The sequence below is a fragment of the Myotis yumanensis genome, unplaced genomic scaffold (genome assembly GCF_028538775.1).
Source record: "Myotis yumanensis isolate MYYU_CA2020_CCGP unplaced genomic scaffold, mMyoYum1.0.hap1 SCAF_16, whole genome shotgun sequence".
NCBI classification, from domain to species: domain Eukaryota; kingdom Metazoa; phylum Chordata; class Mammalia; order Chiroptera; family Vespertilionidae; genus Myotis; species Myotis yumanensis.
This window is the reverse complement of record NW_027223767.1, coordinates 33,706,930-33,731,934: the sequence shown is the minus strand read 5'-3', so window position 1 is coordinate 33,731,934 and position 25,005 is coordinate 33,706,930. Positions and strand designations below refer to the sequence as shown.

At 40.1% G+C, this 25,005-nt stretch overlaps 1 protein-coding gene across 5 annotated transcripts in view; it reads right to left on the bottom strand.

Moving 5' to 3' along the window:
- The window catches only part of TLK2 (tousled like kinase 2), an 82,245-nt gene that overhangs the window by 28,272 nt on the left and 28,968 nt on the right, over positions 1-25,005 (bottom strand). For all 5 annotated transcript variants that reach the window (XM_070395196.1, XM_070395199.1, XM_070395198.1 and 2 more), the window contains 6 exons: positions 18,257-18,424; positions 15,393-15,488; positions 14,121-14,213; positions 11,682-11,792; positions 10,121-10,257; positions 4,668-4,820 (listed from right to left, as the gene is read on the bottom strand). In XM_070395196.1, the coding sequence (XP_070251297.1) occupies positions 4,668-4,820; positions 10,121-10,257; positions 11,682-11,792; positions 14,121-14,213; positions 15,393-15,488; positions 18,257-18,424 (758 nt within the window). The remainder of the gene's footprint in view (positions 1-4,667; positions 4,821-10,120; positions 10,258-11,681; positions 11,793-14,120; positions 14,214-15,392; positions 15,489-18,256; positions 18,425-25,005) is intronic.

The following is a 25,005-nucleotide window of genomic DNA, read 5'->3' as shown; positions in this document are numbered from 1 at the left end:
GCAAAATAATAGCCAATGGATCTGCTTATTTTTGATAACTCTTAGACTTTGATACTATAATAACAAAGAAAAGAACGTCTAGAATCTGGAGTTTGAGGGCTAAGGTTCAAAGTGCAACTTGGGTCATGTGACCTTGGGCAAGCAACTTTAACCTCTTGAGTCTCAGTTTCCTAAAAATGCAGCAAGTAATAATATCTATCTAACAAAAGTGTTGTGACTATTAAATGAGAATGTGAAAAGAATGTATAATTTGTAAAATGCCATTTAAACAAAATTCTCAAAGGGCTGACTTGATGGGTAATCACTTGTTCATTTCATGTTCCACCTACTCCGTTCGCATGCTCATGTTTCAAGAGTAAGCATGTAAGATACTGCTCCATCTTCGCCATCTTCACATTCTAAAAGCATACACATATAATTCAAAGTTTCAGATGTCCCTGTTCAGATATATTCTAACTAGCAGGAGAAAGAAGAAACAGCTATCCTATCAACCAGGAAGGGCTATAAAAAGAGCCTTTGAGGTCTAACTAAAAGAAAATAAAAGAGTAAAAAGAAGAAACACATCTAATAGAAGAATTATGCCTATCTCTTCATAATTGCAGAAATACTTATATCCATTACTTTATCTCACACTAGTAAAAAAAAGGAAGAGCCCTGGTCAGATGGCTCAGGTGGTTTGATTCCCGGTCAGGGCACACACCTAGTTTGTAGGCTTGATACTCTGAGGCAACCAATTGAGATCTCATTCTCTCTCTTTCTCTCAAAATCAAAAAGAAAAAAATATCCGTGGGTGATGATTAAAAATAAAAATGGGAACCTGGCTGGTATGGCTCAGTAGTTGAACCAGAAAGAAATGGTTCGATTCTGGTCAGGGGGCCATGCCTGTGTTGCAGCCTTGATCCCCAGTGTGGAGCATGCAGGAGGCAGCCAATCAATGATTCTCTCTCCCTCTCCCTTCCTCTCTCAGAAATCAGTAAAAATATATTTTTAAAAAATAAAAATAAAACAATAAAAAAGGGAGAAAAGAATACTTTCTCTGCCTGAAATAGGTCTGATACCAGGAAAGGATAATGTGACTCACTCCAAGACTCCAGAAGACTGTTTTTGGCTTCTGGCCCAAGGAATGAGCCAAGTCTCTACTCTAATTAAAAACTGGACCGAATTAAAAACTGGACCGAATGCCTTCCAGCTTGGATTTTACACAGAACTCCAGATGGCAACTATTTATTCACATACTACTGACCTAGACTAAATTCTAATTATTGTTCTATGGAAAGGAAATAACCTATGCCTTCACCTTCTCTTCTTTCTCTTCTTCTTCTTTTCCTTTTTTTTTTTTTTTTGCCTATGCTTTCTTTATACTCCTAACCCAATGGCTTTATGCACTAGAGTTAAATAATTTTCAAGGTATATTGGAGGAAGAGTCCCTTCACAAAATAAATACACGAAAGAAGACAATCATCACATTAATGTGTACAATATTTGCCTGGAGAATCTTTCAAATTTGGGCTCTTAAATTTTGATTTTTTTAAAGGAAATATTTTTTAGTTTTAGTTTTAAAATATTCAGAGCTATAAGAGTGAAGATGTTTTCCAAGCTTATTCATTATGCATATTTTTATAACTATACTTAATGTAATTATTAACTTATTCATCTGTTCATTTTCCTTAAATAAACTGAACTGCTATGGCTGGGGCTGTATCCTTTAGCTCTGTATCCCCAGTGTCCAGACCTGAGCTGAGTATATAATAAGCACTTAACATAGACTTACTAAATGAATGTCAAAGGAAACGCTCCCCAATATATCAGGTATGTATGGGGTGAGGATTGCTGTTAAGCAATCTTTCTCACTGGATTGAAGATACATTTCTGGAATGTCATGGACTTTTAACAATGGTGTAATACAAGTATTATACTTGAGGGCGTTTATGGGTTAATATGTTTTTGTAAAAGGCAAAAGACATACCAATTAATAAATCATACAATATTATTATATGCTATTTGTGGCTATCTTTAGACCCGAAACTTATTTTCAATTAAAGAACCCCACAATGACAGCTTTACAAAAATTCTTTTCCCCCTGGAAAACCAATGTAGCCACTATAAGTACACTGATTACAACAACAGCAATGACTGATTCTATAAAAAAATATATATTTTTAAAACTTCAAATCTTCAATTCAGAAACCAACTTTATGGCTACCATCAATTCTTTAGATATGTATTGCCTACACTATTATCTGTAGAGCTTTGGTTTTCCTTTTTAATTTGAAAGCCTCTTAACAACAGTTGATGACTTAAATGTCTTCAGGGTAAGCATAAGAAATATTTTAAATAGATAAGTAATATATAGATTTTATTTCCCACGCAAATTCTAACTATTTGGTAGTTCCTGTCCAGTTGGCAAACTACATACAGCCAGCGGGCCATTCAGTTCACAGTTTCTTTTTGTAAATAAAGTGTTACTGGAACACAGCCACACCTATTCATTTGCATATTATCTAGGGCTGCTTTTAGGCTACTCTGTTGAGTATTTGCAACAGAAAATCTCTAGCTTGCAAAGCCTAAAATATTTACTATCTGGCCCATTAAAGAAAAAGTTTGTCAACTCCTGTCCCAGAGGAAGATTCTCTTAGGGTTTAAGAATTCAATGATCTGCCCTGACTGGTTTGGCTCAGTGGATAGAGCGTCGGCCTGAGGACTGCAGGGTCCCAGGTTCGATTCCGGTCAAGGGCATGTACCTTGGTTGCGGGCACATCCCCAGTGGGGGGTGTGCAGGAGGCAGCTGATCGATGTTTCTCTCTCATTGATGTTTCTAACTCTCTATTCCTCTCCCTTCCTTTCTGTAAAAAATCAATAAAATACATATTTAAAAAAAAAAATTCAATGATCAAAGAGGGAACTCTGACATGAGATGGGGGTGAACAAGGAAGATATCTGTGCTGAGGCTATCCTACCCCTCCTATGTACTAATTGTTGATTGGCAGTGAAAAAAAGATGCAATTTAAGATACTGGTGTTTTCCTTAGGTACCCCAGAACAAGAAAATACTGTGATACCAAGATTTAGCTTATTGGGAAAATGTCCTTTTCCTAAAATAATACCTATTTTTTCTGAGCTTATTCCTAAGTTTGTGGCTGTTAACAAGTGCTCTTTAAACACAAAACAAACCCTCCCCCTGACAAAAAAACCCCCAAGTGCTCTTTAGACAATAAAGACCATTTTTCAGTTGTGCATTCTTCAGTCTGAAATAGTAGCCAGGTAATCCCCATAAGATGATACCAACCTAAAGCCAACCACACATAAGCAATTATATCCTTTGAATACCACAACAACATCACATCCTATATAATAAAAGAGAAACATGTAAATTGACTGTCCCTCTGCTACGCTCACCAGCCAATCAAGAGTGAGTATGCAAATTAACCTGGCAAAGATGGTGGGTTAATTTGCATACACAGGCGCCAGGTGGAGAGCAGAGCAGGAGAGCCCAAGGCTTGGGGGGACGTGGCTCCCTCCAAGCCACTGGGCGGAGAGCAGAGCGGGAGAGCCGGCAGAGAGTAGAGCGGCTTGGGGAACTTGACTCCCCAAGCCGCCAGACGGAGAGCAGAGAGGGAGAGCTGACAGCTTGGAGGACTTGGCAGAGTGGGAGCCGTGGGACGGAGACAGAGCAGGAAGGGAAAACCAAAAGCGCGGGGAGCACCAGGAATTCTGGGAATAGTAGTTCTGGTGGCAGCCCCAGGACCTGAAGCGGAAGCCCAGAGTGTGGGGAGCACCAGGAATGCTGGGAATCGTAGTTCTGGTGGCAGATGGATCTCCTAGAACAGTGGTTCTCAACCCGTGGGTCGCGACCCCTTTGGGGGTCGAATGACCCTTTCACAGGGGTTGCCTAAGACCATTGGAAAACACATATATAATTACATATTGTTTTTGTGATTAATCACTATGCTTTAATTATGTTCAATTTGTAATAATGAAATTGGGGGTCACCACAACATGAGGAACTGTATTAAAGGGTCATGGCATTAGGCAGGTTGAGAACCACTGTCCTAGACACTAGAGCAAAGTGAACCTGGAACAAGTTACTGTTGCGGTGGGGGATGGAGGGAAAGCAAAGGTGAGAGACATAAGTAAAATCAGAGTGTCTAGGAAAAATTAAAGGGAAGATATCCTAAAACTTCCAGGAAATCTCCACCAATGAAGCAAAGAAAAAAAAAATGCCTCTATTATTCTGTGAGCAACAAACCAAACTGGGTTGAGGGTCTCAGACAATTCGCTCATGTGATTGCACAGACAGACAGAAAATCCTGGATTGGAGAGGGCTCCCCTGAGGGCTCCCAGACTGGAGAGGGTGCAGGTTGGGCTGAAGGACCCACCCCCCAGTGCATGAATTTTCGTGCACCGGGTCCCTAGTTTGTTATAACAGTGGCCAAAGATCATGATGTCAAGTTAAGTGACATTACTTTTCCCTCTCACTCAAACCTTCCTAAATAAGATCAAGCTAAAAATATTAGTTACCTTTAATTGACTTGAGCAGATCCATTAATGTAGCCAAAAACAAAGCTTAAGGTCTAGAAATCTCCATAATTTACCAATTTTTTCCAGTGGCATTCAACAGTTTTGTGTTTTAGGGGAGAGAGTGGTATCTCATATCAATAAAGAACATACGTTTCATTTTCAGCTCCATTGGTCTTGCTTTTCCGCTGTTTCTGCTCATTGGTTGCTGGAGGGGCCTGTCCCATGGCAGGAGGTTTCCGCTTTGCTAACATTTTCCGCTGTCTTTCAATTTCTTCCCTCTGTGAATTTATCCTTTCCTGCTGCCTAGAGATATAAAAGATGTGGCACAGAGAAAGAAGGTAAAAAAAAAATTAACATGGCTAGAGAACACACACAAATATCTTTGTCACCTGCATATTTAATACATTTCAGAAAATAACCCCCTTTAAATCAAGTAGAAATTTAATTTTAACTTCTGTTTCAAAGAGCCAAATAATTGATAGTAGAAAGATTTATTTAGAAAGAGTCTGCTTTAAGACACTAGTTATGATTATTTTCAGAGTAGAAAAGTGGGCAGGAAGGAAAATTATCAAATTTCTACTGTGACCTCATTTTCTGACTAAAAAGAATTTTCTGACACCTTTTTAAAAGTTAAGAAAACAGCTCTAAGTCATTCCCACTCACTGATATAGTGAAACCTATACTAAGTACCTTCAGAAAAAGCACAATAAAGCCTTGTAACTAGTAAAAACTCCCTCAGATATGGTACATTAAATGAATAAAAAACATATATAAAGATTCCAGACATCTAACATCATTAGACTATTTCCTAATAAGATGTCTAATTTTTCTAAACAAGTTTACAAATTAAAAGTCAATAAAAATACCAATATAAGAAAATCACTTTCTCTTATATGTCCCACCACCTAACAAATATTAAGGTTTATAGACTTGATATGTAAAAATATACCAAGATTTGGGATTAGTTAACAGACTAAACTCTTTAAATTACCTGTCATAGTTGATAGTCAAATGCTAGATATGCTTTCCCCATCTTTTTTTTTTTATCCAATCTTCATTTTTGTAGAATGACAATCTATTTTTTAACCTGTTCTCAAATGAAATCTCTTCTACCCTCTTCCCCAAACACAGCAGATGTCAGTGCCTATACAACTTTTCCAGATTCAGTATATTTATTTAGAAAGAGTGCTTTAAGACACTAGTTATGATTATTTCCATTCTTGGAAGAATGGCAACCAGAAAAAAAAAGACTATGCTCCAGGGAGGGCAATACTTTAAACAAGGTTAAACTAATCTGAGCACTGAAAGTAACTAACCATCTGATAATATAATTCCTTTGCTGGATCACTGATTAGATATCAATTTAACAGCAGAATTGACATTTTAATTAGTTTTCTGCTTGTCTGAAAAAAATCTTTTAACTATCATTGGAGGTATGCTTCCCCTTCCAAAATATATGTATAAAATAATTTGTGGTTTAAAAAATTTCTGGATTAAGACACAGAATCTTTAGGTAAAATCACAGTCTTCCTTATGGAATGACTCAATGAATATCCTTAAGGGAAATAATTTACCTTCTCTGAACATGAGTTTCCTAATAAAAAAATTGGTAAAAATACATCTTTAGCTCATTTCTACCCTTTCAGGGGCCATGAGTACAAGGTACTCTGAACTTTCTGGAGATAACCAGACAATATCTAATTTAAACTATCAACTATAGTGGGAGAGTCACTCAACCTCCACAGATTACCAGCCCCACAGTCACCATATATATAAACCATAAACAAAGGGTAGCATACTGATGCCATGACATCTTTGGAGCATCTTAAACTGTACAAAATAAGAATAAGAGAGCTTGCCTTGACATGAAAATTGATGTAGCAGAGATCAATCTATACTAATAATAGGGTAATATACAAATTGGTTGGGACGCCGTCACAGTAACAACAGAAGCGGGGCCGCAGCAGAGAGGCCCCTCCACTGTGGGCCTGGCCTGGGGGTGGGTCCATGGAGGTCTGCAGGCCTCTGCAGCGGTCCAGCCTGGGGGCAGGGCTGCGGCGGGGGCCTCTGTGCGCCTGCACCGGCAGTCCGCAGGCCTCCCCCAGCTCCAGCCTACCTCTTTGGGGCAATCCATCTAGGAGCCCCGGATGGATGGGTGGGGCCTACCTCTTTGGGGCAATGGATCACAGGGCACAGGCCAGGCTAGGGGAGCCCCCTCCCATCCCCACCCGAATTTTGTGCACCAGGCCACTAGTGTTACATATAATAAGGATTCCTACATTAATTCATGATGTTCTTAAAACTACTTACCTATTTATACTTACAAATAAAAGTTATCTAAAGATAGTCTATCAGTGATACTCATTACGATTTATTTTGAGAGTACAAAGTCTGGATTATGTCAATAAACTACAAATTCTCTTAGAACAAGAACCATGTCTTATCAACCCTTCTACTTCCAACACATATGACAATGCCTTTATACAGTTGAGCCTTAAACATTTCTTGCATGCCATCAATTTTAGAGTGTTCGATCTTCATCACCCATGGAAAGAGTGTTTTCCACCATCTTTTATGAAGTATTGCTGACCTAATAAATCCATCTCACTCAAATCTAAATAACCCTATTTCAAAAGCCATTGCCTATAAAAGAAAACAAGATAATCAGTCTTTGGCACCACTATGGGCTGAACTGTGTCATATAAAATATATGTGAAAGTCCTCACCCCCAGTACCTCAGATTATGACCTGTGTAAATAGTCATTGGAGATGCATTTAGTTAAAATGAGGTCATAGTGGAGTAGGGTGGGCCCTAATTCCAATATGACTGCTGTTTTACAAGAAGAGAAGACACAGAGACACATGGGGGAACAGAATGTGAAGATGGAGGCAGAGATTGAAGTAGCTATGCTGCCACAAGCCACAGAACACCAAAGAAGGATCCTCCCTAGAGGCTTCAGAGGGTAGAAGAAATTTCATTTGAGAATTGGTAAAAAAAATCCCAACAGATTCTGTCATTCTACAAAAAAAAAGTTTGGCCTCCTGAACTGTAAGAATAAATTTGTTTTGAACCACCCAGTTTATGGTATTTTGTTACAGTAGCCCAAAGAAAAGAATACAGGCACCTTCAACAACAAAACTGTTATTTCAGACTCCAACCATATTACATATAAACAAGCAGGAGGCAGTAAAGAACAATGCACATTTTCACCAAAAAATTTTTAAGCAGTGCTCTATAGATAGCACCTAAATATACCAGATACAAATTTTTAAAGATTCCCAGGATTTCTTATGTTCTACTAGAGGCCCAATGCACAAAATTCATGCATGAGTAGGCCTTCCGCCCTTGCCGGTTTGGCTCAGTGGATAGAGTGTCGGCCTGCAGACTGAAGGATCCCAGGTTCGATTCTGGCCAAGGGCACATGTCCGGGTTGTGGGCTCGATCCCCAGTAGGGAGCATGCAGGAGGCAGCTGAACAATGATTCTCTCTCATCATTGATGTTTCTCTCCCTCTCTCTCTCTCTCTCTCTCTCTCTCTCTCCCTTCCTCTCTGAAATCAATAAAGAAATTTTTTTTTTTAAAGTAGGCCTTCCTTCCCCCAGCTGCCAGCACTGGCTTCCCTCCGCACCCAGGCTTCCCTTGTAGCCCCAGCTTTGTCTGGAAGGTCGTCCGGAAGGACGTCCAGTCTAATTAGCATATTATGCTTTTATTATTATAGACCAGAGGCCCGGCGCACAAAAATTTGTGCACTCGGGGGGGTGGGGAGGGGGGTCCCCCAGCCCAGCCTGTGCCCTCTCGCAGTCTGGGACCCCTCGGGAGATAACGACCTGCTGGCTTAGGCCTGCTCCCGGGTGGCAGAGGGCAAGTCCAATCCCTAGGTGCAGCCCCTGGTCAGGCTCAGAGCAGGGCCGATAGGGGAGTTGGGGCGCCGCCCCTTCATGCACAGAGCAGGGCGGATTGGGAGGTTGCGATGCCACCCTCAGTCACACTCAGGGTAGGGCCGATTGGGGGGCTGGGGCACCGCCCCCTGTCACACTCAAGGCAGGGTCGATGGGGAGGTTGCAGCGCCACCCCGTCATGCACAGAGCAGGGCCAATCAGGGGGGTTGGGGCTCCGTACCCTGTCACACACAGAGCAGGGCCGATCAGGGGGATGGGGCGCTGCCCCCTGTCACTCACAGAGTAGGGCCGATAGGGGAGTAGGGGCACCGCCCCCTGTCACACACAGAGCAGGGCGGATCAAGGGGTTGGGGCGCTGCACCCTGTCACACTCAGGGCAGGGCCAATGGGGAGGTTATGGCTCTACCCAGTCACACACAGAGCAAGGCCCGTAGAGGGGGGTTGGGGCGCTACCCTCTATCACCCACAGAGCAGGGCCGATCAGGGGGTTGGGGTGCCGCCACTGTCACACTCGGGGCAGGGCTGATGGAGAGGTTATGGCTCTACCCTGTCACACACAGAGCAGGGCCCGTGGGGGGGTGGGGGTTGGCGCGCTGCACCCTGTCAAACACAGAGCTGCAGGGCAATCAGGGGATTGGGGAGCTCCTCCCTATCAGGCACAGGGCAGGGCTGATCAGGGGGTTGGGGCGCCGCACCCTGTCACACACAGAGCCGCAGGGCGATCAGGGGGTTTGGGCGCTGCCCCCTGTCACGCTGATCCCGGTGCCGGGAGCCTCACTGCTCCGCTGATCCCGGTGCCGGGAGGCATATTACCCTTTTACTATATAGGATAGAGGCCTGGTGCATGGGTAGGGGCTGGCTGGTTTGCCCTGAAGGGTGTCCTGGATCAGGGTGGGGGTCCCCACTGGGGTGCCTGGCCAGTCTGGGTGAGGGGCTGAGGGCTGTTTTCCAGCTGGCGAGTGACTGAAGCTCCCAACCGCTCCGTGTTCTCTCTCTTTTTTTTTTTTATTCTGGGCCAGCTTTAGCTCTGAGGCCTCGCTGCTGAAAACATCGATATAATGTTGCGGTCTGGCTGGCTTTCAGTCGGCTGGTTTCTGGGGTTTTGTTTAGCTTCTTATTTGCAACATAGTACATAGTTGCTTAGAGTTGCAGCTGAGAGGCCGGCAAGTTAGGCGGGGAACGTTGGAGTCCGCAGTCACTGAAGCAAGCAAGCCTCCCTGCTCGCTTCAGTGCATGGCTGCCAGCCGCCATCTTGGCTGACAGTTAATTTGCATAAGGATATATGCTGATTAGCCAATGGAAAGGGTAGCGGTCGCACGCTAATTACCATGTTTCTCTTTTATTAGTGTAGATATCTACTGGGAACTGTGAAATGCACTACCCAAGGGAGAAGCTATAAAATGCCAAAGAAAGATCCTCTCTAGAGTCTTCAGAGGGAGTACGCTCCTGGCAACACCTTGTTTCAAATTTCTGGCAATTTTAATTTTTTTAAGCTTTAATGTAAAACTCGTTTTGATTCCTTTGATCACTTGTTTAATTTTCTCAGGATTTTCCCTACATTTTTTAACACATGTGATGGCTGAAACTGACTGAAAAGATGACTATCACTAACTACTAGAATTATTAATGACTACAATTACAGAAAACTTAAAAAATACAAACCAAGTTGTCAATTCTCAATTTAATCATCACAAATTAACTTACTTGATAAGGTTCTGGAAAGCATAACCATCTGTCCATTGTTCAGTAAAAGAGGCCCCGTGTCGGACAGTGGTAAAGTGGCCCAATCTCAAGCGGTCTTGCATGCTCTTATCTCTACATGCCATCTTCTCTTGTTTTGACTTAGAAGAACAAATAGAAAATAATTTCATTTTCCTATGAGAACTCATATATAGCATTATGTTTATTTTTTATACTATACTGTGCAAAGTTTAGTACAACAGACTAAATTTACATTGACCTTAGGAAGTAAGCTAAAACTTTAAATAAATTCTCTATCATCTACCTTATCATAAAAATGGAAAAAAAGCAGTTTCCTTACTATAAAATTAGTAAATTAAAAGATGAAGTAGTCCTGGCTGGTTTTACTCAGTGATTAGAGTATCGGCTCACAGACCAAAGAGTCTCAGGTTCGATTTCCAGTCAAAGTCATGTACCATTGTTATAGGTTTCCCCAACCCTGGTAGGGGGGTGTGCAGGAGGCAACCAATCCATGTTTCTTTCTCATGTCAATGTTTCTCTCTCTCTCCCTCTCCTCCCTCCCTTCCACTCTCTCTAGAAATCAATGGAAAAAATATCATCGGGTAAGGATTAAAAGTAATAAAAAAATAAAAGATGAAGCAAAATTTCCCAGTATCTTTGACATCAGCATAATCACTTCACTTTTATCACTGCTCCCTGTCATTTTAACAACATCCCAAAGATTTTAAGCACAAGTAACCACGTTGCCTCAAACCTGTACCTTGTAATAATTTCATTAGTAAGTTCTGCCATCTTAAAGCTTTCAATGTAAGATAAATAAGTACTGGGAATGTAATAATTAAAAAAAACTTTCAAAAAGAAGTTACTAATAACTATTAAAAGCAAGTTGCAATTAATCACATACAAGGATATACCAACATAATTATTTTACAGCACAAAACACTTAATTATAACATTATTATATATGTACATTACTCCAAATACCATCTCTGAAATGGAAACATAACTATTGTTAAATGTTTGTAATAGAATCCACACTTCAACAGATAGATAAAAATAAGAATTAAGGCCCAACCGGGTAAGCTCAGCTACAGCATTGTCCTGATATGCCAAGGTTGTGGGTTCAATCCCCGATCAGGGTACATACAAGAATCAACTAATGAGTGCATGGATAGGTGGAACAACAAATCTCTCTCTCTCTCTCTCCCTCTCTCTCTACCCCCCTCCTCTCTCCTCCTCTCTCTAATCAATAAATTAAAATTTAAATAAATAAAAGAATTTAGGGAATCAACACCTCAAATAAACTCAACAAGGGCAAGCTGTTTCTGTCCAATCACAAGCAATGCAAAACCAAAAAGCAGAAAGAATGTCCCAAATTATAACTCCGGATGCTTGGTTCACGTATCCAAACAAGAAAGAATTTTAATTATCAAACAATAAGTCTTTTCCTAAAAAGCCCTAGTTTGAAATATTTTCATCCCAGGTAAGGAGTAAGGACCCACAACAATGACACACACTGAGCACCTTGGGATACGTAGTGTCCTGGCTGCCTTTCACCACTCACCTTTTCTATAAGGAGTTTCTTGCTCATTGTCACACATCGATTTAATCGTTCTTTGTATTTCTCTAGCATCTTTTGCTGTTCATCAATCTGCCGTCTCAAATCACAGTTGGCCTTCAATGGAAAACAACATTTTACCTCCAAGGAAGAACGATTAATACAAAAGAAGTTTCTAGGGATGTCAGAGAATCAGAGAATTTATCCTGGTGTTAAAGGAAAGATCTCCACTCTTTCCACTTTTTGTTCTTACATCAAAAGCAAAATTAAGGATCGAACAGGCCTTAAAAAAATGTTAAATTCTTTATTCTCTCTTAATAAACTTATCTATTTATTAAAGATGAATTCTGTTGCTAAAAGTGAGCTTGTTTTTCTACTGATCGTATTTTACTCCTCCCAAAAGCTAGTTACAGCTAGCTAAATCTAGTACATCACATATGCCTCAATTATCACAAGACGAAAGGGAAAAAACCCTATGAAATATGAGATGCTTAAAATACATAAAAAGCATGATTAAACACTTTACAGCACTTATGGATTAAATACTTATAAAGAGTGATTAAACATTTACAAAAAAATTACAGAATTAAAAAAACACACATATAGATCTTTAAATTCAATTGTTCTTTGTTTTTAAATTCTTGTTTCCAAAGAAAAGGAGACATGAATGTACATAGTGTTTCTTACCAGAAAAGCCAGGCACACCCATGCCCACATAAGATAGAACTAACTAGCTGAATACAAGGTCCTGGTTCAAGAATGCCAGAATGTAAATAAACAGTTAATTTAGCTGTGGCCAGAAGGATGGGATAAATACTTTGAAAAATTCAAGCCTCCTACAATAACAGAGAAGGAAAGAACCACTAACCCAAGATCAATTTTGACTTGAAACTCCTGAATTTATCCTGGTGTTAAAGGAAAGATCTCCACTCTTTCGGTAAATAAATGCTACTTTATAACAACTTGCTGGAATTATGAAAAAAAAAATCTGATATTTCCCAATCAAATAAAATAAGTGTTTCTGAAACATTAAAAAGCACACATGGAGGATATTAGAGAAAACTCAATTTTTAAGACTTTTCAGGCTTCATTTTAAAGTTACCAGAATACAAAAGCTCCCATCTCCAACTGTCCGCTCTCCCCATAAGTATAATTTCTTCCCATTAGTTCCTCTATGAGTTCTATGGACCACATTATCAAAAGTGAAGTGCAAGGCAGCAGACCCCTACTCAGCTGTTTCATGGGAGCCCTCGTGGTTCTTCTATAGAACCTTCAGGGCCTCGTGGAGCCAGTTTGAAAACCACCACATTAGCCGAAACCGGTTTGGCTCAGTGGATAGAGCGTCAGCCTGCGGACTGAAAGGTCCCGGGTTCGATTCCGGTCAAGGGCATGTACCTGGGTTGTGGGCACATCCCCAGTAGGAGATGTGCAGGAGGCAGGTGATCGATGTTTCTCTCTCATCGATGTTTCTAACTCTCTATCTCTCTCCCTTCCTCTCTGTAAAAAAAATCAATAAAAAAATATATTAAAAAAAAAAAAGAAAAAGAAAACCACCACATTAGTATAAATAAGGATCAAACCTACCCCTTCTAAATCACTAGAGAAGAGAAAAATGTTAGCCAATTTTATTTATAAATCAGCAATATTTATGTATATATGCATTTATATAAATACTACAAATGGCTCAAAATTACTAAAGGAAATGTATCAAATGTTTTATCTTGAATGCCATATTTTTCAGCATTCACTGAATTTTTTTTAAAAAAGAGCAGGTATTACTTTCATAACAACAATAAAAACATTTAAAAAATTTTAAGCATGGATCTGTCCATATACTAAATTGCATATTAAAAATACGTATTTAAAATATCCTGGTATATTTTCTAGTGGTATCTTTTAAATTCCAGATTAGCTATTTTTGAAATTTTTCTTGTAAGTACAAAAAACTTTAGATGAATAGATTATAAAAGATACAAAATAAAAAAACCGAGGCTGTGAAATAGTTTTAAAATTCAAGAATACTAAGGCCCTGGCTGGGTTGCTTTATTGGTTAGAGCGATGACTCCATACACCAAGATTGCAGGTTTTATCTCTGGTCAGGACATATACAAGAATCAACCCACCAATGCATATATAAGTGGGACAACAAATTGATGTCCCCCTCTCCTTCCCTCCCCCTTCCTTTTTCTCTCTAAAATAACAATAATAAAAGAATATTAAAATCCTACAATATAAGATTTCCAATTTAAAGGTATTTACAGTGCTTAAAATGTAGGTTTGATCCTGCTTGCTACTCAGATTCCCTTGAATTAAAGGCAAATATCCATATGATTATTTAACTTTGTTATTTGGCTATAGTAATTATCTCTATGATATGCACATATGCCAAATACACATAACATCAATCAGTGCTTATAAAATCTCCTAGCACATTTTAATACTTACTCTTAACAAATCATCTATTCTTCCCTCCTTCTTCTCTAAGTCAGAATTCTTACTGTTTTCTAGTGCAGATATTTTTTCTATTGTGAGGTCAGACTATAGAGACAAAACAAAATTTAGAATTAGACTCAAAATACTGCGTGTCCATCACTCATTTTCTCATTACTTTTCTGGGGGGAAAAGGCACTTGCTAACAAATAGCCAAGAATCACATGGCTCAAGAAACTGAATCTCCTTTCTTCATCCCATTCTTTAAGTTTTATATTCTGTTATACCTGCACCTCAAAAACATATTAACACTGGAATTAAATGTATGAATTCTCAAGATCTCCGTGCATTGAACAATAGAGAAACATACTACTTTAGAAATGAAACTGAGAGAAGACATGACCTAAGCACGCCACCTAGTGGAAATAATGAACAATTAGAAGGCAAGAGATTAAAGTTATTGGAATATTCAACTATCTTTCAATTGCCCAAAGGCTGGTAATTCAAATAAAATTAAAGTCTGCTCCTGAAGGTTGCATAGCTTGAGACTTTAGAAATGCTCCTAGATTGTCAAGCATCCTGCCTGACTTGAAGGCAGCACAGTGCCAAGAAAACCTGGTATACTATTTGGCTGGCTCAATATTACAAAGTAGAGGACATATATCCACTACCCTTTGCAAATAATATCTTTGATTGTTCACAACATTCTAACTTAAAAAGTTTCTGAAGACTGTTTAAGGAGAAAAGTATGTTGGTGTGCCACATGTTAAAGAAGTTTATCTAGGTCTTGCCAAATGAACAGGTACACGGAATAAATTAACTCCTTTCATAAAGTAGTAAATTAACATTCATTGATGACTACTGTGAGCACTGTCCTAATAAGCATTTTGTATATATTGTCTGAGATAATTAGATCCAACCACATTATACAGATGATTTGTACTCAAGAAAATTGAGGACTAAAAATATAATGTAAGGTGTAAAGACAGAATTTGAACTCAGGCCTAAAGGTCTCCAGATGAGTGCTCTGTTCTCAACAGCTTGCTATAAAACAAGCGCTTCTGCTGCAACGTACCAGAAAGGAAAAGAAACACCTCAAATGGTTAAAGCACCTTCCAAAAGACTTTAAGTACTCATAATGTAAGTTCTAAATAGAATAATAAAAATAATGAGGTAAAGTTAGAGAATTAAAGGGAAGACAAAGAGAGGACTCATAGACTTTATATGTGGTCAGCATTTCTTCTTAAGCAGATCCTTTTCTCCTCTGTTTACCTATCGCCAACCTACCTGGGTCTGTCTGTGCTGGATGGAGATCTGTTTCTGGGAGCTGCAGGAATGCTCTGTGTTACCAGATCCTGTAGAAGAGGGACTATTTTGCTGAGCCTGTAATAAAGGTATATTACCAATCACAAGAAAGTTTTGCATTTTCCTCCACAAACATTTGTATGAATGCAAATGATTAACTCTATATAAAATGAACTCTGATGAAAGGCAGAAGTCAGGGCCATGTAGCCAAGAAGAAAGTAAAACAATTCAAATGAGAAGCAAGAGCCAGACATGATGGCTTGGACCATGTTCCTAGAAATACTTTAAAATATCAAATGCTGCCTTAGCTGGTTTGGCTCAGTGGATAGGGTGTCAGCCTGAGGACTGAAGGGTCCAGGTTCGATTCCGGTCAAGAGCACATGCCCAGGTTGAAGGTTCAACCCCCAGTAGGGGGTATGCAGAAGGCAACCGATCAATGATTCACTCTAATCATTGATGTTTCTATCTCTCTCCTTTTCCTTTCCTCTCTGAAATCAATAAAGATATATTTTTTTAAAAAGCAAATGCTTATAAAAGAATTTTTTAAAATATGTAAATCAGAAGTTATTCCTGTTATAACAGGCCCCTTTCACTTGTATTTAAATATGCTTTTGTCAGAAAAGGCTGGTGATGAAGCAAGGGGATGCTAGAGACTCCAGGCAGAAAGGACTGGGAACTACTATTCAGAATACAGTAGTACCCCTTATCCACAGTTTCAGTTACCTGTGGTCAACCATGGTCTGAAAATATTAAATGGAAATTTCAGAAATAAACAATTCACTCTGTTCTGAGTGATGCGAGGAAATCATGCTGTCCCGCTCAGGATGTGAATGATCCCTTTGTCCAGCGTATCCATACTGTATGTACTATGAACCGTTAGTCACTCAGTAGACATCTGACTGTCAAAGTACTACAGTGCTTGTATTCAAGTAACCTTACCTTACTTAATAATGGCTTAAAAGAGCACAAATAGTGACACTCACGATGCAGATGGCCACCAAGTGTTTCCTGTATGTGAAAAGGTAGGTATGTATAGGTACTATTGATACCATCTGTAGTTTTAGGAATCTACTGGGGGTCCTGGAACAGATAAGGCGGGGACTACTGTAGTCTCCTAAATCCCCAAACATTATCCATAAACACACACTGGCTCAAAATCCAAGTTAATTTCTAATAATATTACTTGCTGACAGTGACTTTTTAAAAATATGTATTTTTATTTCAGAGAGGAAGGGAAAAGGAGAGACAGAACCATCAATGATGAGAGAGAATCACTGACCAGCTGCCTCCCGCATGCCCCACACTGGGGATGGAGCCCACAACCTGGGCACGTGCCCTGACTGGGAACTGACCATGACCTCCTGGTTCATAGGTCAATGCTCAATCACTCAGCCATGCCAGCCGGGATGAGTGACTTTTATACACAATTTACAGAGCATTTCTAAAGCATTTTTATTTATTTATTTTTATTTTTAAAATATTTTTATTGATTTCAGAGAGGAAGGGAGAAGGAGAGAGAGAGAGAGAAACATCAATGATGAGAGTGAATCATTGATCGGCTGCCTCCTGCACACCCCCCACTGGGTATCGAGCCCGCAACCCAAACACGTGCCCTTGACTGGAATCAAACCCGGGACCCTTCAGTCTGCAGGATGACGTTCTATCCACTAAGCAAAACCAGCTAGGGCTTCTAAGGCATTTTTAAATTTAGAAAGCTAATTTAGGATTTAATATTATTCAACTATTCAGGAATATACAATCATTATTATCCCAAAATTCCTTTTATAAACAAAATGGCACCTAACAACACAGTACAACTCGTCACAGACATAATTAGGAAATACTAGATATTGTGAGGATTAGATAATGTAGTGTTTTCCACATGTGAATTTTTCTGATACTTTATATATTTATTTTTCCTTTTTTTTTTAATCCTCGCCCAATGATATGTTTACTGATTTTCGAGAGAAAGGAAGGGAGAGAGAGATGTGTCTCTCTCACATTGATGTTTCCATCTCTCTCTCTCCCTCCCTCCCTTCCTCTGTCTCTAAAAATCAATGGAAAAAATATCCTTGGGTGAGGATTAACAGAAGAAGAAGAAACTCAGATTATAACTGAAAAGAATGAACCAGTAAGAGGAACACAAATTTTAACAAATGGTGACTTCAGCTCTGAAAATTGTCCCTAAACATGGAAGCATGGGGCAATGGAGCTTTCTCTTGCTTTATACATCCTTGGTCACAAACACTAGGTAGGTCACAGAAACCAAGAAAGTAGAAATTTCTGAGTCAAATTGTATTATAATTTGGCAAATAGGTCAAACTTTCAAGTTCTTGTTCTTCAAGGAAGGAGAAAGAAGCAAGCTGAAAAGAGCAAACAGATAAATATTCCTGGAAAAAGTAAACATAACAACACTCAGAAGAGTCGAGAGAAGGCAAGCATGTCGGTCACCCAAATACCAGAGGTGAAACAGCTTGTAAGCATGCTATGGAACCCCTAACTACATGCTACAATTTTACTGACTTGAATATTGCTTTAAATAAGTGATGGCTGCTGTTTGGAAATTTTACTTGTTATAAGTTCTTTGGTAGTTATGGAATTTTATCTATATTTTCTTTACTTTGTCAACCTAAGATCGCATTTTTCTCCCCACAGTGTGTTCAGACATTAACAAAACAGTTTTTTCTCTCAGCCCTTTGAACCCAGGGAGACTGAGAAGAAGCTCACCACTACCTCTAGAAGTGACAGTTAAAAAGGTCATCCTCTCTCTACCAAATAGTTATTCTAACTTCATCAAGGAGCTCCAGGACAACAAGGGTCTGCATAAACTCAGGCTTAGTACTCACTGAAACAAAAGTGAAGCAGAGGCCAGCTCCCCTCTGTGCCAGCTGCTCTGTGTCGAGCCGAGGTTTTGCTAGCATTACTGACATCAGGGTTGGCAGAGCAGACTGCTCCTCCGATACCTCCTTTGCAGCGCTGCCATCTAAACCATAGAGGGGCTGTTCTACTCGTCGCTGGAAAACATTAAAAAACACACAAATTACATCAGAAAGAAAATCTGATATTGCCAAAACATGCAACAGATTAAAACAGTTACTGAATATAATAATGATTTTAAAAAACCAAATACCTCTGAAAACAAATACGGAGAGCATAACAACATTATTGGATTATAACCCAGCTATCAACCTGAATTAATATCTTACTCAAATTAAGCAAAACTACATTTTAATGGTTCTATATTTACTCAACTCTGAATTGGCAAGTTACTCTGTAGAGTTCAATAAATCAACCTCATAATACCCTCAATCCTACAAAGGAAATGTTATTTCTATCCTGTAGGTAAATGAAGATTAAGATATTTGTTCCCTACTTTATAGGTAGAGCTTATTTCACTCTTAATCCTATTCTCAGCACACTATACTTAGATGCAAAAAACAGCTGAAATAAATATAAGCAAAACAAGCTCCATACTACACTAAAAGAATAACATACCACAATTATGTATGATTTATTCTAGAAATGTTAAGTATGGTTCATTATTAGCAAATCCACTAATGTAATTCATTACATTAATGTCAGAAGGAGAGGAATCAAGATTCTTCAATTTATAGATGACCCCCCGAAAAAAAAGTCCACATTATTGGGCAACTCTTAAAAAAAAAAAAAAAAAGACCTGGTGGCTCAATGATTGAGCATCAACTTATGAACCAGGAGTTCACAGTTTGATTCCCGGTCAGGGCACATGTCCAGGTTGCAGCCTCAATGCCCAATATGGGGTGTACAGAAGGCAGCCAATCAATGATTCTCTCTCATCATGGATTTTTCTATCTCTCTCCCTCCCCCTTCCTCTTTGAAATAAAAATATATTTTAAAAAAACTACAAGTATCCATCTTTCATATAATGAAGTATTTTTTTAGAAATTAACATACATAAACTTAATGGTCCTATAGTAGAAACACTATCATTAATGTTAGGAATTACATGGAATTAACACATTAGTATCACAATCATTCAACATTTTTATAAAAGTTTTGGTCAATGTGATAAGGAAAAATGAGGTAAAAACACTGGAAAATAGTAAAGCATCATTAAAAAGTATCATTTTTGGATGATATAACTATTCACAAAGGAAACCAAGCAAATCAACTGAAAAACAAAATAAGAGTTCAGAAAAATGGTCATATATAAAATAGACAAAAATCAATACCTTTCCCATACACCAACAACAACTGATTACAATCAGAATATGTAATGGAAGAAAAAGCAGACTTAAAATTTATGCAGATCATACATAAAGAAAAACTAGAGCCTGGGTTGTGTGGCTCAGTGGTTGAGCATAGACCTGTAAATCAGGAGATCACAGTTTGATCCCAGTGACATGCCTGGGTTGCGGACTCAAGCCCCAGTGTGGGGCATGCAGGAAGCAGCCAACCAATGATTCTCTCTCATCACTGACGTTTCTATCTCTCCCTCTTCCTTCCTCTCTGAAATCAATAAAAATATTTTTTTAAATATGTATATACACATTTTTTTTTTTAAAAAAGGAAAAACTAGAGCTTCACTGACAAATACACAAGATTTTACCTAAATCAAATTGCAATATTATGCTTCTGGATTCAAATTTTACAGATGTCAAATTTCTCTAAAAACCAATGCTTAGGGATTTTTCTTTCTTTTTAGTTTTGTTTTTCTTTTCCTATTTCACAAGAGAGTGTGGTGATGGTATAATTATCATCTGGGTTCCTTCTTACTCTCTTTTAGGGAGGTGATTTTTGTGGAACTTCACAAATGAATTCTGAGGTTCACTTAGAAAAATAATCAAAATTAGCCATATAATTTTTAATAAGGAATATCTGGGAAATTTGACTATTAAAACATATACAAAGCAACATTAACTAAATCAGTATAATACAGAAAATTCAGAAAGCAACCCATGTAATATGAATATATAATTAGTGATTAAAATATATTTCAAATTAGTGGGAACTTATTAAAAAGATTATAGGATATTTGCAGATATTAGAAAAAAGGAAAAGAAGGTTGCTTCCTTATCTATCTACTAGAGGCCTGGTGCATGAAATTCGTGCACGGGGGGGTGGGGGGGTGGGGGGGGTGGGGAGGTTGTCCCTCAGCCCAGTTTACGCCCTCTCACAGTCTGGGACCCCTCGGGGGATGTAGCAGTGTGCCAAGCATCAGGCAGCAAGGAAGAAGCTCGAATTGGGGCCGGGCGCCCATCTGCTTGTGCTCATCCCAGCCCGCTGCACCTGCTGCCACCACTCAGTAGTGCTGCTGCAGAGTCAGGAGAGGCTCCCAACGTGGCAGCTGCGCTCACCAGCAGTGAGCCCGGCTTCTGGCTGAGCGGCGCTCCACTGACCACCATGGGGCTGCTTCTGCGTTGAGCGTCTGCCCCCTGGTGGTCAGTGCACATCATAGCGACAGGTTGTTCTGCTGTAACGGTCGCTTAGGTTTATATTATATAGATTAGAGACTCGATGCATGAAATTCGTGCATGGGTAAGGTCCCTAGACCTGGCCAGCTATCAGGGCTGATCTGTGGGGCGACTGGTAGGGTGATGGGGGGGGGGACCTGATGCACCCGCCTTGGCCAGGCTGGCACTGGCCACGCACCCTGCCGCTGCGGCCAGTGGCCTCCCTCAGCAGGGCGACTGATGGGGTGATCATGGGGGCCCCCACTGGCACCCGCCTTGGCTGGCCTCGGGCCTGCAGGCTGCGGACAGCTCCTGCATTGAGCATCTGCCCCCTGGTGGTCAGTGCGCATCATAACGACCAATCATTCCACCTGTCGTTCCACCATTTGGTCGATTTGCACATTAGGCTTTTATTATATAGGATGTATATAAAAGGCTAATATGCAAAGTGTCCCTACGGGAGTTCGACCAAGAGTTCTATTGCTCGCTATGACATGCACTGACCACCAGGGGACGGTGCAAAGAAAGAAAGGCCCCGGCCGGTGGCCAGGGAAGGCAGGTAGGCCCTGGCCAGCAGCCAGAAGGCCCCGGCTGGCCCTGATTGCCGGCCAGGCCTAGGGACCCCACCTGTGCATGAATTTCATGCACCAGGCCTTTAGTATCATATAAAGTTTAAAAGAACATACAAACAAATTCTTTTATGACTTTCTAGTGGTGAAGGATATTTTAAACATGACATTAAAAATACAAACCATATAGGAACATCTAAGAATAATACAAAGACAATAAGTAATAAAGAAAAAGACATTGATAAATTCAACTACTTCAAATTTTTTGACTTCTGTATGGTGAAAGTCAACATAAACAAAGTTAAAAGACAACATTACAAACAGAAAAAAATATTTACAATATAAATGATGAGTTAACAATTTTAATAAATAATGTACTCCTACCCATCAGTAAGAAAAAACAAGTACTCTGAGAAATAAATAGACAAGGGACCTGGACAAACATTAAAAGAGAAATCCAAAGGCCATCAAATATATGAAAAAGTGTTTACTATCGTAATTAAGAAATGCAAGTTACAACAAAGCATTTTTCTCACTGACAAAGATTATAATGATAAAATTCAGTATTAGAAGGATATGTAGAAACTAAGACTCTAAAACTGCTAATAACCAGAAAAGTGAGCATATTCTTTGACTTGGGAATTATACTTTGGAAATTTCAAAAGGAAAAAAATGTGTAACTACAAAGATATGTATATACAAGGACATTCATTACAGTACTACTTATAGAACATAAAATGTTTACAGGATATTGGTTAAATAAATTAATTACAACTAAAATAAGAAAATCTATCACATGAACATACATGCTATATAATAAAGAGCTAATATGCTAATTAGACCGGACTGCGGAACGACCTTCCAGAACGACCTTCAGGAATGACCAATGGGCGGGGCCGCGGGGCCATGAGGCAGCTGGGCTGCAAGGGTCAAGCCCCTTGCACAAATTTCATGCATCGGGCCTCTAGTATATATACATATATGGCCACAAAACTCTTTAATAATAGCGCTTTTGGAGGAGACTTTCTATTTTACCACTTCTGAATTGTTGGATTTTTAAAATATGTATATATCCCTTTATCAGGAAAAGCTATTTAACATTTTCATTTTAAAAAATGAAAATAAAATAAAATAACCTAAATGATCCTGAAAAAGGAACTCTGAGTAGAGTCCACCTCGTTAAGACCAACACTCATAGCTCACCAAATGCAATGGTTTAAATTCAAGTCCAGAACACTTGTGACACCCATTCATAACAATATTCTCACTAGTTGGGTGAATGTATCTCCAAAGCCACAATATTCAAATTTATAATTCTATTATGTACTTAATAAGTATTTGCCAAGAGCTGATATATAGTGGGGCCTTGACTTATGAGTTTAATTCGTTTCGTGACGGAGCTCGTAACTCAAATTACTCGTATGTCAAATCAATTGTGAACGAGTGAGACATGTGATGCTGGGCTGATGTTGTGGCGTTCACTGTGACGTTCGCTGCGCCAACTAGCGGTGGGGTATCTGAAGCTGGCTCGTAACCCGAATTTTAGCTCGCAACTCAAAGCAAAAAATCGGCCGAGAGACAGCTTGTATCTCAAAAAACTCGTTATTCAGGACACTCGTAAGTCAAGGCCCCAATGTATTTAAAACTATATCTGGAAATAGAGCAGGCTACGATGTTTGAACCAACCACCTTCCCTTAGAAAACAGGACAAAACGATATTAAGACCATCAAAGACTTGATTAAAATAAAAGGGATCAACCAGTGTAAAATCTAAGGGAAATGAGAAACAAGACAAGTAAAAGAAGCATCAAAGTCACATTTGCCCTAAAGGTACCTGCAAATCTCTTTTATTTCTATTTCTAGTGCATCCTAGTGCTAAGCAAAAGTCACAGACAAAAGCCCACCCAGTTCAACAAGGAAACTGTTCCCACTTCAAGCCGGGCTTCTGAAGGGCCAGTAGACACTCCTAGAAGAAAAACTGACCCTACCCTAAAGGAGCTGCAAAGTTGTCAATGAAGGGACAGGGCTTCCCTGAGAAATGCTGGCTCAATTCAAATCAGTATTGCCTGGGTGGTTGAGACAAACAAACAAAATAAATAAAACAAATACACAAAATGCTAGCCATAAATTCAGTAGTTTAAACCAGTATTGGATTAGTACTCTAGGCCAAGCACGTCAAACTCAAAGGCTAACATGGGCCAAATAAATGAGGCATGTGGCCCATGGGCCACGAGTTTGAAATACTTGCTCTAGGCATTTGGAAGAAGCAAATATTCTCCCTGGAGAAACACATCTTTATCCCAGCTCTCAAAGAAATTTCACAAATAATTTTTCAAGAATAAGCAGAATGATGTAAAAAAAAAAAATGAGGCATAAATAAATGAAACCCTGCCCTGGCCAGTGTGGCTCAATTGGTTGGGCATCGTCCCATGCACCCAAAGGTTGCCAGTTCAATTCCCAGTAGGAGGTGTGCAGGAGGCAGTCCATTGATGTTTCACTTTCACATAGATGTTTCTCTCTCTCCCCCTTCCTCTCTCTCTCAAAATTAATTTAAAAATCTTTGTTTGTTTTCTTATCTTTATTATAGAGAGTATTACAGAGGACCCCCATTGCCTTTAGCTACCAGGTTCTCACACAGCTCCAGGCCTTCACCATGCTATTGTCTGTGTCTATGGGCAATGCCTTTCCTATCTAATAATAGACAAACATGGTAATTAACCATACCTCCGCTACGCTTCCCATGGGCTAATCAGCAGGATATGCAAATTAACTGCCAACAAAGATGGCGGCCGACAGCCACGCAGCTGAAACGAGCAGGAGGTGTGCTTGCTCCAGTGATGGAGGAAGCCAAGGTTCCCTGCCTGCCGCAGCCCAGCTCTGAGCTCCGGATGCAACAATGTTTCAATTATAGAAGCTAAACAAACCCCAGATACCTGCTTTCAGCCAGCCACGGCCTCAGAGCTGGAGCCGTCTCTCAGCTCCAGTGACAGCTATAGAAGGTAAATAAATCCCAGAAAAAAAAAAAAGAAAAAAAAAGAGGCTGGGAGCTTCAGTCGCCCGCCAGCCTGAAAACAGCCCTCAGCCCCTCACCCAGACTGGCCAGGCACCCCAGTGGGGACCCCCACCCTGAAGGGGGTGTGACCAGCTGCAAACAGCCATCAGCCCCTCATCCAGGCTGGCCAGGCACCCCAGTGGGGACCCCACCCTGAAGGGGGTGTGACCACCTGCAAACAGCCATCAGCCCGTCATCCAGGCTGGCCAGGCACCCCAGTGGGCACCCCCACCCTGAAGGGGGTGTGACCAGCTGCAAACAGCCATCAGCCCCTCACTCAGGCGGGCCAGGCACCCAAGCGGGACCCCCACCCTGATCCAGGACACCGTTCCCAGCAAACCAGCCGGCCCCCACCCGTGCACCAGGCCTCCATCCTATATAGTAAAAAGGTAATATGCAAACTGACCCTAACAGCAGAAAGACTGGAAATGACTGGTCACTATGACACACACTGATCACCAGGGGGCAGATGCTCAATGCAGGAGCTGCCCTCTGGTGGTCAGTGCGCTCTCACAGGGGGCTCTGCTCAGCCACAAGCCAGG